Genomic DNA, 17,547 nt, shown 5'->3' on the forward strand with positions numbered 1-17,547 from the left:
AGGGGATGAAAAGAAGAGGTGAGTGTTCTTTAGGAGGGACTTCTTCTGCCTCTTGGCTCAGGCAGTAAAGACTCCGCCTGCAACGTGGGGGACCCAGGTTGAATCCCTGGGTTGGGAAGATGCCCTGGAGAAGGAAATGGCAACCTGCTCCAGTATTCTTGTCTGGGAAATCCCATGGACGGAAGAGTCTGGCGGGCTATAGCCCATGGGGTCACAAAGAGTTGGGCACGACAGAGGGAGTAACACTTTTCACTTTCACTTTTCATAGGAGGCACAGTCAGCAGGATCGGGCTGCCTTTTGCATGAGGCGGTCAGTGGAGGAAGAGATCTCTACTGTGACTCCCAGAGCTTTGACGCTAGTTGATTGGGTGGAGGACAGTGGCGTTTGCTGTGTAGGATATATTCAGCACTTATATAGGGTGTGTTCAGTACTTAGATAGGATATAGTCAGTGCTTAAAAATTAAAAGAATGGTTTGGCCAGCCCAATACTTTCCATGTATTAAAGCACTTTAACCTTCACCACAACTGTTGGAGGTAGATATTATTATCAGGAAATCAGGTGTGCAAGGTCACACAGCTGGTGAGTGTGGAGCTGAGATTTCAGACTGCAGCAGTCTGGCCAGGGATCTGTGCTCTTCACTTTGGGGCCAGCAGTATTATATGTTTCAGAACAAGCCGACTTTAGAAAAAGTACCCCAGTGCTGAGCAGTGTGGTGTGTGGTGTGGTCAGAGTTTGCTAGTTTACTCAGCAAGACAAGCACAGGTATGCTGGGCCAGTGTTGGTTGGCCAGGGTTTTACAGTTTGTCTTCTGGCTTTAGTCTGTGTTTGCAAATTTGGTTGAATATAAGAAAAGTCTTTCTCATTTCCTAAAGAAAAATTAACTTTTATTAGTTAGCTGCCAAATACTTTCAGGAACAAAATCTTCATTTTTCTTTCCTGCCTTGAAAAATCATGACCATGGTCCCAGCCTACCTGTGGGATGATTCTCGATTGTTCGTTTTTGTGGCAGGCTTTCCTGGTCTGGGTTCCCTAAGGACTGTGTTGGAAGAGTCAGAGAAATTTGTTTCCATGAGTTGTGTACTCAACTTTTAATTACCCATGTCAGTGGTGAGCACCACTAGGACCAGTTTTCCACCTGGTTTGGGGGGATGTTGGTTATTGATGGCCATACACCTGGCAGTTGCGGAGCAGACTCTCGGCAGTGTTCCTTTGAATTGATTTCTAAAGAGCTGATCTGTTGGTCAGGCCCTTCACAGGAATTCAGAGATTACTTTTGCAACTTATGGTTCTTAATTGATAAAGATCTAATATGTGAAAGTAAGTATTAAAGGTTATTTCCATTAGTTTACAGAAAGATTTGCTTAAGGTTTTCTCTTGAAACAGGCTTATATATACTCATTTTAATCAGTGTTAGGTTTTGTACCATTTATCGTACAGCAGTTATGTTGAATATCATATCCTTGTTTGCAGTTTTAAAGACTTTTAATATTTATAGAACAACCTGAAATCCTTATTTTAAAGAGTTATCAGATAGGTCAAAAGATAGAAATGTCAGGATATGAGTGCATCCATTAAACCACACTTGTTATCTTCTCGCAGGAGGAGAGACTTCAGCATGCAAACCTTCATCTGTTCGGCTTGCACCGTCATTTTCATTCCATGCTGCTGGCCTTCAGATGGCTGGACAGATGCCCCATTCACATCAGTACAGTGACCGTCGCCAGCCAAACATAAGTGACCAACAGGTTTCTGCCTTATCTTACTCTGACCAGATTCAGCAACCTCTAACTAACCAGGTATGTTCACAATGTATTCCTAGTGATGTGTTGGGATGGCAATTTATGCCTCAAAATGATAAAATAGTAAATAGGCAAAATGCCTTAATGTTTCTCAGTTTTGCATGTGATGGGGGATTCCAGATTGACGAAAAGACGATGTTGAGAAATTTGCATTTGAAAGTTTGTTGGATTTTTTTTCTTTTTCCTTATGTATTTTACTTTAATTCAAATTTTCTCATTCTGCAGTGAGAAGGGGGAGTTATTTCTAATAAAGAATATTAGTTAAAATTTAAAAACTTTAAAGCTGTTTTTATGGGAAAGCATTTAGGTAGAAAAATGTAAGTTACAGGAAAACAAGTCAGATTCCATTATAGCAAACTTAAAGTGCAGACTTCCTACTGTTAGAAATTACTTTAGTATACTTTTATAGAATTAAATATGAAACTCATTAAAATTAAAAAGAAAAAATATAAGTTAACCATGCTTCTCATTTTAACACTCAGACTAAAGATTCAGTGAGTTCACGTAAGATAGATAGTGTAAGTGTAAAGTGCTGTAATAGATGTAATATGCTGACATCTCTGGATGTATATACAGACATGCGTGTGTGTATATGTGTGTATTTTTAATACCTTCCTGAGTTAACTGTATCCACTATGTTGCTTTTTTGATTTGGGGAGTTTGTGTTTTTTTTTGTTGTTGTTTGTTTTTTATTTTTTAAATTTTAAAATCTTTAATTCTTACATGCGTTCCCAAACATGAACCCCCCTCCCACCTCCCTCCCCATAACATCTCTCTGGGTTATCCCCATGCACCACTAGCTACAGTTCTGGTAAAGTCTCGTTCCTTACTGAGACTGAGTGTATGTGCGTGTTTAAAATGACTGTTTTCCCAGGTACTTAGGAATTTGGTTTGTCACTGTTTAGATCTTTTAATGTAAACACAAACTTAGAAAATTTCAAAGTACTTCTAACACTGGAGTTTTTGAGGAAACATGTTTTTTTCTAATTCAATAACACATAGTTTTAATGAGCTATTGGCTACCGTGCATTGACATGGCGTGGTCTGCCGGTCATGAGACGTGGACTTCAGGTCCTGACTCTCGATCTGGCTGTGGGACTTGAGTCAGGTACCTGGACCCTTCTTTCTGTTCCTTGAGTATAAGATTGGGACCTTAGAATAGACCCACCTAAGTAACATCATTATTTGAGGACTCTCTTGTATATATTATAGTAAGATTTGATCATAGTTGAACTGACTTTACATTTATAAAATGACACTGCATGTGAGTAATAACAGTCACAGTTAAATATAAGGTAAATTATGGCAGGACGTAATAATTTGTTTTATACAGTAAATTGAGAAGTTGTATGTTTAAGAATTGGAACAGTTGGTCAGAATTGGATAGTGTTGTGTGTACCAGAACAAAATTCTTTGGACACCCAGAAAGAGTAATAGCGCAGTCATCTGTTGACACTGTACTTTGAAGAAACAGAGTACGTTTGGATTCATTTTCCCACTTGTTCAAAATCGGCCTATCAGGCAGGCGTCGTTTTCAGTCTCTTTACAGCTGAAGGGCCTGAACTCCCATTGTTGCCTTCTCCAGGATTGTAAGCAGTCCTGGGCCCAGGCCAGGCTCGCTGCTGCTCACATAGAGTGCTCTTTCAGTTCTAACACTTGGCGTCTACGGAGGGCTAGGGAAAACATCCAGTCCTTTAAAGTTATTGTTTGTTTATATGATTGTAGTCGGTAATTTAGTTAGCAAAGTACCTATTTTTAGATAGAACCGACATCTTGAGGGTTATTTTCCAGTAAGAGATAAGTTACTTAGCATTTCCATTTTAAGCTGTAAAATGTTTTTGAAGATTCATATGATGTAAAAAAGACCATCTTCTAAGTAATAATATTCAGCCAGATACTTCTGCCAAACTCCAGAAATCCCGGAATCTAAAAGGCAGTCAGATTAAAAGCTCATTTAGGAAATGAAGTGTAAAGGCACTGATGTGGCGTGGTCTGCGGGCATCAGATACGAACTTCAGGTCTTGTCATGAGCTGGTTGAGGGACTTGGCTCAGGGCACCTGGAACCTTCTCTCGGTTCCTTGAACGTAAGATTGGGACCTTAGACTGGACTCACCAGAGTACTTTCTAGCTCTGAGGTTCTCTAATTTTGTTACTTGATTTCCATTGTTTCTTACTGATCATCCTATTGGTGCTTTTTAAATAAGATTTATTGTACAAGTAAGTTGAAAGGAACTAACTTAACATGTTGTTTCTGGTAGTTAGTCTTTCTTGTGTGAGTTTATTTCATATAAGTTTAACCACAGTTTTATCAAAAGATAAATGTAGTAAAAGTAAATGTAGACAAGTGTGATTGATGTTCAGAATGCTGTCTCTCTCTGGGCTGTTTTCAGACTACGTTTCATGGTTCTTAAACTGCGTATTCTGGATATGTCTTACATATGCTATTCAGGTTTATTAATAGCTCTCAAAATAGCAAAAAAGGCAGGACATAGTGTTTCTCATTCTCCACTACATATGAAAATATAAGGGAAACATAAATAAAATAAATGGAATAGGTATTATTAAACTCGAAAACTAGAAATCAATTTTAAATGAAGTCCTAGCACTTAACACTGTGGGCTCTTTTCAAGGAAGATTGATTGAGCTCTTGTAACTCACCTCGCAGGAGGTGTGAACTCCTGCTTTGTGTCTGTATGCGAGAGAGAGTGATCTGTGTCTTCACACAGGCAGGAGCGTCCGGATGAGGCTTCCTTTGGCCTCCAGAGCCAGAGAGCTGCGGCCACGGGAGGGGAGCTCGCAGCTTCCTCTTCAGTGAGGACGCTGGGGCGGTGTGAAGGCTGGGGGCTCCTGGCTCCTCTGGACACCATGGGCTTTCGCCCAGCGGTGGAAGGGAGGAAGGGAGCTGGCCACATTACCTTCTCCTGACCTTGTGACTGTGAGGAGGTGGAAGTGGATAAAGCATCAGATGCTTTGAGTCTTAGTATAGATTTATAACTGAGTATGTATTTGGACAAGTTATTTTCTAACTCTGGATTGGTGCTTATTGTACCACAGCAGTGAAAAACAGAAGATAGAGTTACTTAACATGAACTTACAATGAAAGTTAGTGAAGAAAGAGTTGTTTAGTTTGTAGAAATGAATTTGTTTTTTCAAAATTCATGTAGAAATGAATTTTGAGTGCCTGCTCTGTACAAGGCACCATCTCAAGCAGTGAAATGCGGTCTTATCTAAAGGCCAGTTTTTTGTGGGTGGAATTCATCTGGTTTATACATACAGATGCCCCTGAAATAGTAATTTCTGTGGCCAGAGTACATAAAAGTAAGGTATTTAGAATTAGCTAATTGGTGTGGCCTTGTTGGCAGTTTGGCTAGTTGTGGAAGAGGAGAGCCGTGTTTGGTGACATGGCAAGCCCATAGCACACACTCATATACTGAGTGCAGAAAACTTAGGGTTTGAGTATAGATGCAGAGGAAACTGATGTTAATGTTGGTTTAAGAGAAACTGCAGAGGCAAGACAATTCTGGTGTCTTAAATTGTTGTTCCCAGGTTGTTATCCTCACATTTAGCGCAAATAAAATTTCCACTTGTTTCATAGAAAAAAAAGAGGAGTACAGCTAGGTAAGCACTACGATCACGCCATCTCTTCATGCCACAGGGATGGGGTTCTTTCCTGTTCCGTCCTGACAACCGTCTTCTCTGTTTGCTTATTGTGGGTTCGTTTTCCCAAGACTCCAGACATTTCTCTGAGGCCTTTGTGTGATACCTGGTGTCTCTCTGCCCCTTAGGGTGACTGGGGGCTCGCTGGTTTTGCTAGTATGTCTGTTATGAGAGCTGGACAGCAGCCCAAGGGTGACTGGTGGTGGTGATGGAGGGTACCTTGACATCTGTAATTGCCTTGGAGGATCTGTTGGTCACGGAAGACCTTCTGGGAACCCCTTTGCTGAGGCTTGAGATGAGGCAGAGGAATTGGGTGAACACACCCTCTAGGGTCACTGGTGTGCCAGTTGCAGTATTTCTGGGTGTGTTGTGTTTGTGTTTGGAGGACGTTTGTGTTTCCTATTCCATCCCCCATCTAGCCAGAGGCCCTCAGTTGAACCCTGACTGCTTATTGGATGATGAAAGAGACGTGGATTAGCTTTGGGTTGGGAGTGTGGTTGAAATGAGTTTTTAAAAAGAAGGTTTCATTAGCTTTAAGGTGTTCTCTGGAACTTACTTTTGGTCAGCTGCTAGTGTAATTGTAGATAGGGATATTAGTATTATGGATTCTCTTGTTTATTCATCACATATTTATTAAATGTCTACTGTGTTTCAGACAGTATGTCTGCTCCTGTTGTAGGCAGAGGGAATACAGCATTGGTCAGCTATATCTGCCTCATGTGGCGTTTCCCCAGTAGGGGAAGGAAGAGAAAAAACTAAAACCAGTAACCCAGTAAACGTATACCAGGATATTAGGTGGTGGCAGGTGCCGTGCAGGGTGGGCAGAGGGAGTGTGGAGGGGCCGTCGGATGTGTTAAGGCAGAGGGTGGGTCTCCTTGGTCAGCTCGAAGGCACGAGAGCAGATATCAGCGGTGCTCCCGGCAGGCGCTGTGTGCCTGTTGTGAACCAGGCCAGGCTGAAGGAACCATTCAGAAGAAATTTTTCCTTAGGCCGATTGTACAGTGGAGAAGCCCTTTGGGGCAGCCTCTGCATGTCTCCTGGACCAGGGGGATGTCTGTAATCCTCTCGTTAAATTTGGGAAACAAAATTGAAGGCTTCGCAGCTGGGTATATTGTTTGCTAATTTCATTTATTTGTTCCAGTGGTTGTCTTCATTGGATTCCGGTTGAAAGAGATGACCAAGCGAGAATGTTTCATGTGAATGTCTCATGTTCTAATGTGGATGTCTGTTTTGTTTTAAATGCATATGCACAGGTTACAGAAGAGGGAGTTCATACCAGCACAGCATAGTTAAAGTGCTAGTCTTCTCTGTCTATTTAAGGTGATGCCTGATATTGTCATGTTACAGAGGCGGATGCCCCAAACCTTCCGTGATCCAGCTACTGCTCCCCTGAGAAAACTTTCTGTTGACTTGATCAAAACATATAAGCATATTAATGAGGTAAGAACTGTTGATTTGCTATTACGGCGTCTATCTCGCCATAGAGTGGAGGAAACAAGTTATTTTGTAGTGTGTTTAAACATATTAAAATTACTTTTAATTCCCAAGGATTGTCATATTGATGACTATTATGAAGACTGGTAGGTTATCGGTTTATAGATAAAAGCGTCATAATTGTGTAAAAGAAAGATGCTGTATAAACAAGAATTGTAAAAAGATAATTGTGAGTAACTTCCCTTCTTTTTCAAAGTTATATTTAATACATGCTGAGTTATAATTTCTATAATACCCCTTCTCCAAAACTTCAGAGGAAAGGGAGGGAATAGTGATAATGTAAAAGTATGAAAGTGTTACAGAATTTTGCTTAATTTTTTATGTATCTGTTTCTGCTTTTGCCAGAGATGTCAGGAAGCTCTGATATGTGTTTAATGCTCAGTTAACAGGCGTTTGGCCTAGTTTATCTGATAATATCTATATTTGTGTGGTTTAAAATTTTCTTTTTAATGAGTGTTCTTTTTTATCTGTATCCTTTCACTGTATGATACCTGAAAGCCTTTTTGGTGGGATTAAGTAGCATAAAAAACATAGCAGTATGAATTACTCATCTTCCAACGTGACTCTTCACTTTGAGAAATTATTTTTCTGGTGTTTTAGCCCTTTGGCTTGGTTGTTATTTGCTTCTAACATCAACTCTAGCTGTATAGTGAATTAGTAAATGAGCTTTTCTAGAGACGGGTGGTCACACCTCAGCTCTCTTTCCTCTTCCAGTGGGGCCCTACATACTTCCACATTAAAGACTTATCTTCTACCAGCTTGAGAGCCATTTAAAAAGATGTTCTTATGTGTGTATAAATTTCTTAGCAGTTTGGTGCTGTTTAATGCCAGTATTATTGTGGCAATGTGGCAAGATAAAATTGAAGTGAACTCAATGAGGAACATTTCTAAGTTGGATTTTGTTTACAATTTATATGTTCTAAAAGATGTTTCAAACTAGTTTTTGGTCATCTGAAAATAATCTGATAAACTAATACTGCTAAGTAGCTTTGTTGAAGCTTGTTTTTAACTGTTACCTTGTAAACTAGTTTTTCTGATATTGCTTTATGGAGTGTAATTTATCATTTCCTCAAAGTTAGTTACCAATTACTTGAACTATTGCCTCATTAATTACCAACTACTGGGAGAAGGCGATGGCACCCCACTCCAGTACTCCCGCCTGGAAAATCCCATGGACAGAGGAGCCTGGTAGGCTGCGATCTATGGGGTTGCGAAGAGCTGTACATGACTGAGCGACTTCCCTTTCACTTTTCACTTTCGTGCATTGGAGAAGGAAATGGCAACCCACTCCAGTGTTCTTGCCTGGAGAATCCCAGGGACGGGGGAGCCTGGTGGGCTGCCGTCTATGGGGTCGCACAGAGTCGGACACGACTGAAGCGACTCAGCAGCAGCAGCAGCAGCAGCAGAACTATTGCCTAGTCCACCTGTTATTTTTTACTAGTCTTAGAAACGGTTTCATAAGAAAAACAGATACAAGGAAAATAACTCAGTCTGTGATCAACCACGGCTTCAGTGCCCTTGAGTGTGGGGGGAGGGGGCCTGACTGGTTTTCGTTACTTTGTTGTCGTAAGCTTAAAGCCGAGCCTGTCTCAGCGGCCCTTCCCATATTAGTAAAATATCAGTTCATACGCATTTCACCTTTCATTTCTGAAATCTTTTGCTTTAGGGTCAAATATAAAATTGGGATTGACTAGAAGGGGGCGCGGTTAGCATCTGTTGTTTATATCAGCATATACGTTTTCCCAAAGTTCCTTATATTATACACTCCTAGGATCTATACCAGCTCACTGTATGTAAATTATACCTTAGTTTGAAAAATAAATGTAAATCAGGTCCTGTTGCTTTTCTTGATGGGAGACTGGCCTACTCACTTAATATCTCCTATTTATAAAACGTATGAACAGTATAATACTAAAGTGAATTTTTCTGTAGGTGTTTTTTATTTGATATATATTAGAGTTAATCTGTAATTCAAATAGCAACTATAGAAATTTCTGTCTTTTTTTTGTTCCATAGAATAAAAGTTCATCAGTTTCTTACTGTTGGCAGATTTGTCTCATATGTACTCTTGATATGTATGTATATATATGGTGCCACTCCATGCCTCATGATTTTTAATTACACAGTTAACACTAGATTCTCTCATTTTAGGTTTACTATGCAAAAAAGAAGCGGAGACACCAACAGGGCCAGGGAGACGATTCTAGTCATAAGAAGGAGCGGAAGGTTTACAACGATGGTTATGATGATGATAACTATGATTATATTGTAAAAAACGGAGAAAAGTGGATGGATCGTTACGAAATTGACTCCTTAATAGGCAAAGGTTCCTTTGGACAGGTAATCTAACAAGTTGCTGAATTTTATAAATGAGAACTTCTCCGTGAGTCATGTTATTATAGCCTTTTCTCAGTAGTACACTTCTAATAGTTGTAAATAGATATAAAGAATGGATATGTAAGTATTTGGGTTATTATAGTTCTCTAAAGTTAGTAAAACTATTATCAGCTGCATCAGCTATAAAAACTCTATTAGACTTTCTATTTGTTTCACAGAGTTACTGTAGCTACCAAGTAGTTATTTTTACTAAGTGATTTGAATCACTAACAGATAGTACGGCCTCTTTCATTGGGCTTTTAGTCTCTGGATGGTTCTTCCTGATGTATGCTGGAGATAATTGCCTTCCTGCCTAATCATCCTCCTCAAAAGGGGCAACAAATGACCATTTTCAGCTGCCTCAGCAGGTGTCCTCTCATCTGAGAGACTTGGACGCCCAGGGCTGGGCCCCGAGCTGGTCCTCAGCCCCTCCTCCAGCTCCGTCAGGCCTCTGAGTGGACAGAGGGTCTGCTGTTAAGTCCTCACGGCATCAGCATTGCTAGTACTGTGATGGGCATCATTCTGACGGGTGGGATCCTTCAGGCCGGCCTAGTGTGTCTCTTCGTCCCTGGCCTCTTCTCTCCACCTGTGGCTCTCGTCTCTCACTTGCCCAGGACGAAGCGCAAACCTTAACTGTGTTAGCCTCTTGCCTCACCTATGCCCAGATTCAGAGCTGCCAGACCTCCCTCCTTGCCCTGTTAAAAAACTTTCGTCTGGGTGTGAGGCTCCCAGCTGTTTCCATCTGTACGTCTCCCTGTCTTCTCTCATCCCGTGTCATCAAGTCACAGAGCTGTTTTGTTTGAGGTATGATTTACTGTTAATCCCAGTCTCCTTTGCCTTGTAGCTTTTGTGCAGTGAGTCAGTTATTAATTTGCGGTGCAAATATTGTGCCTTTTTTGGTGATTTTTATGGATTTTGGAGATTGTTTTTGTTTTTGTTTTAACTATGAAACCTGTGTACTCTTACTTATCTGTTCCTGCCCTGCAGGAAAGCAAAAATATGCCTCTTTTCAACCAGTGAGGAAAAATTCAGCATGTGTTAGTCTAATCATGCTTAGGGCAAAACAGCCACAGCTCTGGGCCCAGACAGATCAAGGTTAGACCTATAGGGAAATATGAATGAGGTTCTTAGAAGACCTCTGTAATTCTGGTGTGGCTCTGCCAGGCCTGGTGGTGTGTGTCTAACATGTCTGTCCCTTTCCACGATTCCAGAGACTTGTTGTAATTATACATAGTTTGGGGCCTTTCCCGTTGATGAGTAACCTCTTCTTCTCCTGAGTCAGGATTCTCAGTGTCTGGGGGAATCCCTCTTTATCCAGGCTTCTCTGTCCATGGGATTCTCTGGGCGTGAATACTGGAGTGGGTAGCCATTCCCTTCTCCAGAGGATCTTCCCGACCCAGGGATTGAACCTGGGTCTCCTGCATTGGCAGGTGGATTCTTTACCGTCTGAGCCACCAGGGATGCCCTTTCTTTCACTTTTCACATTGTGGTAGAAGCAACTTCTGCTTTCTCTATGCAAGCCGTTTAAGGCAAGGCATTTCTGAGGCCTCCCTTTTAAGTAAGGCTGTGAACATCCTAGGTAGAGTGACTGTCATCCCCACCTTCAGAATTGCCCGGTGTCAGGCAGCTCCTCTCTGCAGCACGTTGCTCTCCCTTCTGTGGTGTGCGCCGTGAAAACTGTGGCCACGCTGCCTGTTTGCTCAGCTTAGGTTCCCTTCAGTACTCGGTCTTTGAGCTCACCGTGACCTCCCCCACCCCCTTATTTTAATTTTCTCATACTCTTGTTTCCTAAGATCAAATGAGCATAGCAAACCTGTGACGACATAGCCTTCTTTGACATCCAAACCAGTTTACCAGGTCAGACTGATTGATACCTTTCTCCTAGGCTGGAGTATGTTCAGGGTCAGGACATGTCGCTTGCCGTATTGTCTGGGTCAGACTAAGTTCTCTGCCAGATCCTCGTCAAAGAAGTGGCTGCTACGTTTCTTAAGGCAGTGGTGGGCAGTCCTGGTTGCACATTGAAGTCTTCAGGGCGCTTTGGGGGTCAAGGGGGTAGAGGGGAGGGAGGACAGTGTCTGGGCTCCAAACAATTAAACCAGACTCGCTGTGACTGGATTCTGAACATTGGTATATTTGAAAACAGCCTACTGAATGTGTCATTCGGGGTTGGAAACATTGCTTTAGCACTGAGCCGGTTAGCTATTTGCTAAGTCAGTGAATGGTTGGGCCCCCCGTTAGTGGCCTTTGTCCTGGAGACCATTGGGATCCAGGCAGTAGTAGACTGCAACTCCTGGGACAGTCTACACGGCCAGTGACACAGAAGAATATCAGACCCGCTCAGTCAGAGGTTTCCATGGGTCCCTCTGATTTAAAAGACACATAACATTAACTGCACAGTTTTTAAACTATGTATTTTCTAAGTTATGTGTAAATTTGTAGGAGTGTGAAATTTATTTTAAATGAGTAAAATTTTAAACTGGAGGTGTGCATAGTGATTTGCACATGACTGTTCTGCTTCCTTAGCATTCATTCTCATTTTAAAACTCAAAATCCCCTAACTACGGCATTTTAAACTTATTTCCTGGTAATTTATCACTTTTTTTAAGCATGAACTAATTCTTCTGGTATAGGTCTAAGTTTTTATCTATGAGTATATAATTTAAATTTAGAAAGTTATCTACATTTTTCAGATAACACCTTTTAAATATCTCACACATAGGCTTGGAATTTAAGCCAGCTTTTTTTTTTTTTTAGTTAAAAGAATAGTTTTAACGATGCTATTTAGTGAGAAGTTAAAAACAAAAACCAAAGTACATGTCAAGATTTATAATTTACTTCTGAAGGAGGAAAATAGTCTAATTTTAAGAAAGTTTTCTGTTTTGTGGATGTTTAAAAATACTGTAAGGATGGGAAAGAAACCCATTTGAAAAATTGATTTAAAGTAACAAAGTAGTAAATAGATGCTACTGAATGGAAATGAGTAGGATCTCTCTTAGTCAGGAAGGTCAGAGAAAGAGTTAGATAAATGTACAGTTAAGGTGAACTGTAAGCTGTTGTTAAATTGTTCATTAATGAAATTTCTTTTTTTTCTTTTTTAGGTTGTAAAGGCATATGATCGTGTGGAACAGGAATGGGTGGCCATTAAAATAATAAAGAACAAGAAGGCTTTTCTGAATCAAGCCCAGATAGAAGTGCGACTTCTCGAGCTCATGAACAAGCATGACACTGAAATGAAATACTACATAGGTAAACAGGCGAACAGGCGCAGCGTGCTCCGCCTCAGACTGCCAATATGAGCTAATGATTGTTTTCATATGAAAACTGCTAATTTTATCTTAAAGTGATTGAATAAAGAATTCAGTTATTTCTGTTGGGAGGGCATCAATCTACATGTGTTACTTAATCTACCAGTAATGTTTTAGATCTTTGGGAATGTACATTCCAGGTGTATGTAGTGTGACAACAAATGAGAGTCGCGGCTCTTGCTTTTCAACTTGCAAGAATCATTTGTTTGCTTTAATGATGCTTGTTTATCTAGAGAGTTCTCTGTTAGCTTTAATCATTCTAGTACAGCTCAGAAATTAGAAGTGAGCGATTATGTTGTTAATGATTCAGTTCAGTTCAGTCGCTGTCGTGTCCGACTCTTTGAGACCCCATGAATCGCAGCACGCCAGGCCTCCCTGTCCATCACCAACTCCCGGAGTTCGCTCAGACTCAGAACCATCGAGTCAGTGATGCCATCCAGCCATCTCATCCTCAGTCATCCCCTTCTCCTCCTGCCCCCAATCCCTCCCAGCATCAGAGTCTTTTCCAATGAGTCAACTCTTTGCATGAGGTAGCCAAAGTACTGGAGTTTCAGCTTTAGCATCATTCTCTCCAAAGAAATCCCAGGGCTGATCTCCTTCAGAATGGACTGGTTGGATCTCCCTGCAGTCCAAGGGACTCTCAAGAGTCTTCTCCAACACCACAGTTCAAAAGCATCAATTCTTCGGCGCTCAGCCTTCTTCATAGTCCAACTCTCACACCCGTATGTCTGGACTCAGGTGTCAGGCTCTTCTTGAGAAATAGTAGCTCGCATTTCCTGAACTCCTACTGTGTTCCTTACGCTTTTCAGTCCTGTACAGAAGGTATTAATAGTAGAATCCGTATATTACAGGTTGTTTGTACAAAGAGTAACATTCCCAAGGTTCCAGGGTTCTAGGAGTGAGAATCTTAATCTGCTTTGATCTAACTCCAGAGCTTATGTTTGTTTCCTTATCCTGTGGTGTTTCTTTTGAGTCCCGAAAGAAGAGACAGAAGAATTATGAAACTAGTGAGGTCTAGGGCCAACTGATACATGGGTAAAACACCTTCTAATTATACATTCTAAGAGAGAGGCTTTTGTTGCTGTTCAGTCATGTTCAGTTGCTGAGTCCTGTCTGACTCTTTGTGACCTCATGGACTGTAGCACACCAGGCTCCTCTGTCCTCCACTGTCTCACAGAGTTTGCTCAATTTCCTGTCCTTTGAGTTGGTCATTTTCTGCTGCCTCCTTTTCCTTTTACCTTCAGTCTTTCCCAGCATCATGGTGTTTTCCAGTGAGTCGGCCCTTTATATCAGTTGCCCAAAGCATTTTAGCTTCAGCAACAGTCCTTTCAATGAATAGAGACTTTAGGACCAATTAATTACAGACTTTAAAAAAAATAGATGTATATTAGCAACTTAGGTCAGAAATGCTAGCTTTACCTGATAAGCATGAGGTTAACTTTTATTAGCAGACTCCTGTTTAAGAAATGAAGAGAGAGCATTATGTTTCTTTAGTCCTCCCAAAATAATAGAAACAAAATTGATGTTTAAAGGTGTATAGTTCAGATAGATTTCATTTATGGAACACCCTTCACTCCCTGTTGATAAAATAAAATGAGCTTATACTATTTTTTTCTTTCTTATTGTCTTTGTAGATATCTGATACAACCCATAGTAATAACATTTGTATTTAAAATCCTTTTTTCTCACATTCATTGCATGTTTGTTGTTCACACTCAAGTGTATTTAGTGTAAGGTGGGCACTTTTCCGTTCAAGGGGCTTAGGAGGCTAGGAAGGACATTCTAAGGATGCTTGACTTAATGGTCTTTGAACATAGCTCCCCTCTTCTTCCTCACTCTTGTGTGTTTTATTTTGAAGTTTTGCTTAAGTAGTAGAGAAAATGTTGATAGGATCACTATAATTACGTATTTCTGCTTTATTGAAAGAAAACACAAAATGTTAGCTACTTGGTTAACTTATAATAATTACTGTTTTTGTTTTTAATACACTGACTCTAGTGATTGCAGGAGTCATTACAGATACTGTTTTGGATGAGTTTTTTTTTTTAAGTTCTTATTTAGGAAGATGGTGAACTCATGTACACTGTCTCAAGAAACTGAGGTTCTGTACTAAAAACAAGCACGGAGAACTTTAAACACAGCCATGTCAGTAGAGTTAATACATTAAATTTAAGGTGTCTGGGAGTTGTATTGCTCTCTTATGGTGTGAATAACTTTAATTTTGAAATGATTTGATCAGTTTACTCTGAGTTTTACAGTCTTAAGTCTTTGAACTTAAAAAAAGAAATAATCTACTTTTTTACCACATAGCATAATTTCTTATCTGGGTTATTTGCTACCTGCCATGGTCTAGTTAAAAAAGCATTCAGTTTAGGTCTAAAACAGTCTTGCCAACCCTCCATTTTCCCCAAAGTTCAGTTTAAAAAACTGAACGTACATACTTGTTTTTGAGCTTCCTTTGACAATGTCTTTAGTGCTCAGCACATTTATAGATATTCAGTAAGTGAATGATGAATCAGTAGAATTGAGTGGATTGATCTTCCATCAGAAGAACATTCTGATCATAGGTTCTTAGAGGGATTTTCATAGTCACATTTGAATTCTGACATCAGTTATCTTTTGCATCCCTTTAGTGGCTGCTGCTTAATTAGATCAAAACTGTTACTTGGCCCATGTCTCTGGGGTATCTTATGTGACATGGAGCTGTGTTCTTCATTTTAAAGCTATGAACTCAGTGATTATGAGCGGATATTAGACATTCTTATGTACCTGTTGCTGAGCATTGAGTTGGGCTGTGGGCCCCTATAGAGCTGTGGCAGTAGTTAAGTTGTGTTATCCTGACTTGCAGTCATTTGTGTCAGGAATGATCTAAAAACAAGAAAGGCGAGCGTACCACCAGGCCAGCACCGTGTATCCCTGTTCTCGGGGACCAGATACTGAGTAATGCCAAAGTTATTCCAGATGGAGCTTCAGAGAAACCTCTGTTTAAGTTATACTGAAAGGCCAGAATGGAGGTCACCTTGACAGATGGTGGTTTTATGTCATCTCAGCTGAGTTACAGGTGCTCAGTTTGGTAGATGTGAGAGCTGTCCTGCTGGAGGGCAGTGACTTCCTCTGGTGTGCAGTTAGCATTAATACTTAACAGCACAACTCTTTTCAAAGCGGTTTATTGACCATTAAGCCTTTTAAGAAGGTCAGTAATGATGCCAAGTTTCCCCATTCGTAAGCCTACTCATAATTTCTTGTGATGGAGCTTTATTTTGAAATTTCCCCTAAGCTTCAGTCTTGGATAAGAATCCTATGTACCAGTTTGTTGAACATAATCAAATACATTGATTATGAACTCTTAGTACCTTACAATGTGATTTCAAAGCCTTTGCTGTATTTACCTAAAAGAAAAAAAAAGTCTTCCTTTGACAATTGTTTTCAAAAATTATTGGTGAAATCTGAGGCTTAGCAGGGCAGATGTGTATATGTATCAAAGCCTTCCCAGAGAGGGCTGCCACACACAGCATTGTCACAGGCTGGGCATCCCAGCGGGTGGAGCTTAGATGAAGCCATGAGGTGTAGGGGTCTCAGGAAGTCAAAAGTGTTTTCTCTTACATGTGAGGATAAAATTATTATTCAGAGTACTGTGTGTTAGTTTACAGACCCGTGTTTACAGACTTGTGTTTTCAGACCTGACTTAGGCATTTTGGTGGAACTTCTTACATTACATTGCTTATTGGCGGATTCAGCAGATGACCAGTTTTGATATTCTTAACTGCTGAAAGAATGTGCTTCTTACTGCAGAATTTTTGTCTCCCAATTTTAATTTGATAAACTTTGCATTTGACATTGACATTTTATAGAGTATTGTAGAATTCACGTATGTGTTATTCTCACTTTTGTTTTGGTATGTATAATTTAAAATGAAACTTTTTGTTCTCTTTCAGTGCATTTAAAACGCCACTTTATGTTTCGAAACCATCTCTGTTTAGTTTTTGAAATGCTGTCCTACAACCTCTATGACTTGTTGAGGAACACCAATTTTCGAGGTGTCTCTTTGAACCTAACACGAAAGTTTGCACAACAGATGTGCACTGCACTGCTTTTCCTTGCGACTCCAGAACTTAGTATCATTCACTGTGACCTAAAACCTGAGAATATCCTTCTTTGTAACCCTAAACGCAGTGCAATCAAGATTGTTGACTTTGGCAGTTCTTGTCAGTTGGGGCAGAGGGTAAGTATATTTCAAAACTTGTGATTTAAAGTTAGAGTTAGGTAAAACAGTGTAAGTAGATATTGAAATCTTACTAATCTGTGTACAATTTGAAGGTAATTACAGGGTTGTTATGTTTAAAATCTTGAATCACCTGTGTTGATACCTATTTTGGGAAATCCTTTTTTAAATGCAAACATTGATAGTAATACTTTGAATTAGAAGGTATTTGTTTTTCGGAGTTTATGTTAAATTATGCATGTGCTAAAAGATAAAACAGGATGGATATAAATTATGACATATGTCCAAGCTAATGGACATATTGGTTTGGTTTAGTCGCTAAGTCGTGTCCCACTCTTGCAACCCCATGGACTGTAGCCTGCTAGGCTCCTCTGTCGATGGGATTCTGCAGGCAAGAATACTGGAGTGGGTTGCCATTTCCTCTCCAGGGATCTTCCCAACCCAGGGATCGAACCTGGGTCTCCTGCATTGCAGGTAGATTCTTTACCAACTGAGCTACGATGGAAGCCCAGTGGGCATATTAGTTTGTGGTAAACAAACGTGTTTTTGAGTGCTAAAAGCAAACATGTCCATAGCAATAAGTAGGTTTAGGGTTAGTTGATTTAGGAAAGCAGGTTTCCCTCTCTTCTTTCTAGCATTGTGAAACCTACTCTGTTTTGCACATGAAACAAAAGTTGTAGGTTGTTCTCTT

The 17,547-nt window shown here is 40.3% G+C and overlaps 1 protein-coding gene across 6 annotated transcripts in view; it reads left to right on the forward strand.

Moving 5' to 3' along the window:
• Window positions 1-17,547, forward strand: part of DYRK1A (dual specificity tyrosine phosphorylation regulated kinase 1A) — a 145,013-nt gene that overhangs the window by 101,244 nt on the left and 26,222 nt on the right. For 4 of the 6 annotated variants that reach the window (XM_018052834.1, XM_018052830.1, XM_018052841.1 and 1 more), the window contains 5 exons: window positions 1,602-1,798; window positions 6,780-6,899; window positions 9,105-9,293; window positions 12,428-12,575; window positions 16,570-16,856. In XM_018052834.1, the coding sequence (XP_017908323.1) occupies window positions 1,602-1,798; window positions 6,780-6,899; window positions 9,105-9,293; window positions 12,428-12,575; window positions 16,570-16,856 (941 nt within the window). The remainder of the gene's footprint in view (window positions 1-1,601; window positions 1,799-6,779; window positions 6,900-9,104; window positions 9,294-12,427; window positions 12,576-16,569; window positions 16,857-17,547) is intronic. The other 2 variants (XM_018052842.1, XM_018052838.1) reach the window with 1 other exon arrangement.

This window comes from Capra hircus, chromosome 1 (assembly GCF_001704415.2).
Source record: "Capra hircus breed San Clemente chromosome 1, ASM170441v1, whole genome shotgun sequence".
NCBI classification, from domain to species: domain Eukaryota; kingdom Metazoa; phylum Chordata; class Mammalia; order Artiodactyla; family Bovidae; genus Capra; species Capra hircus.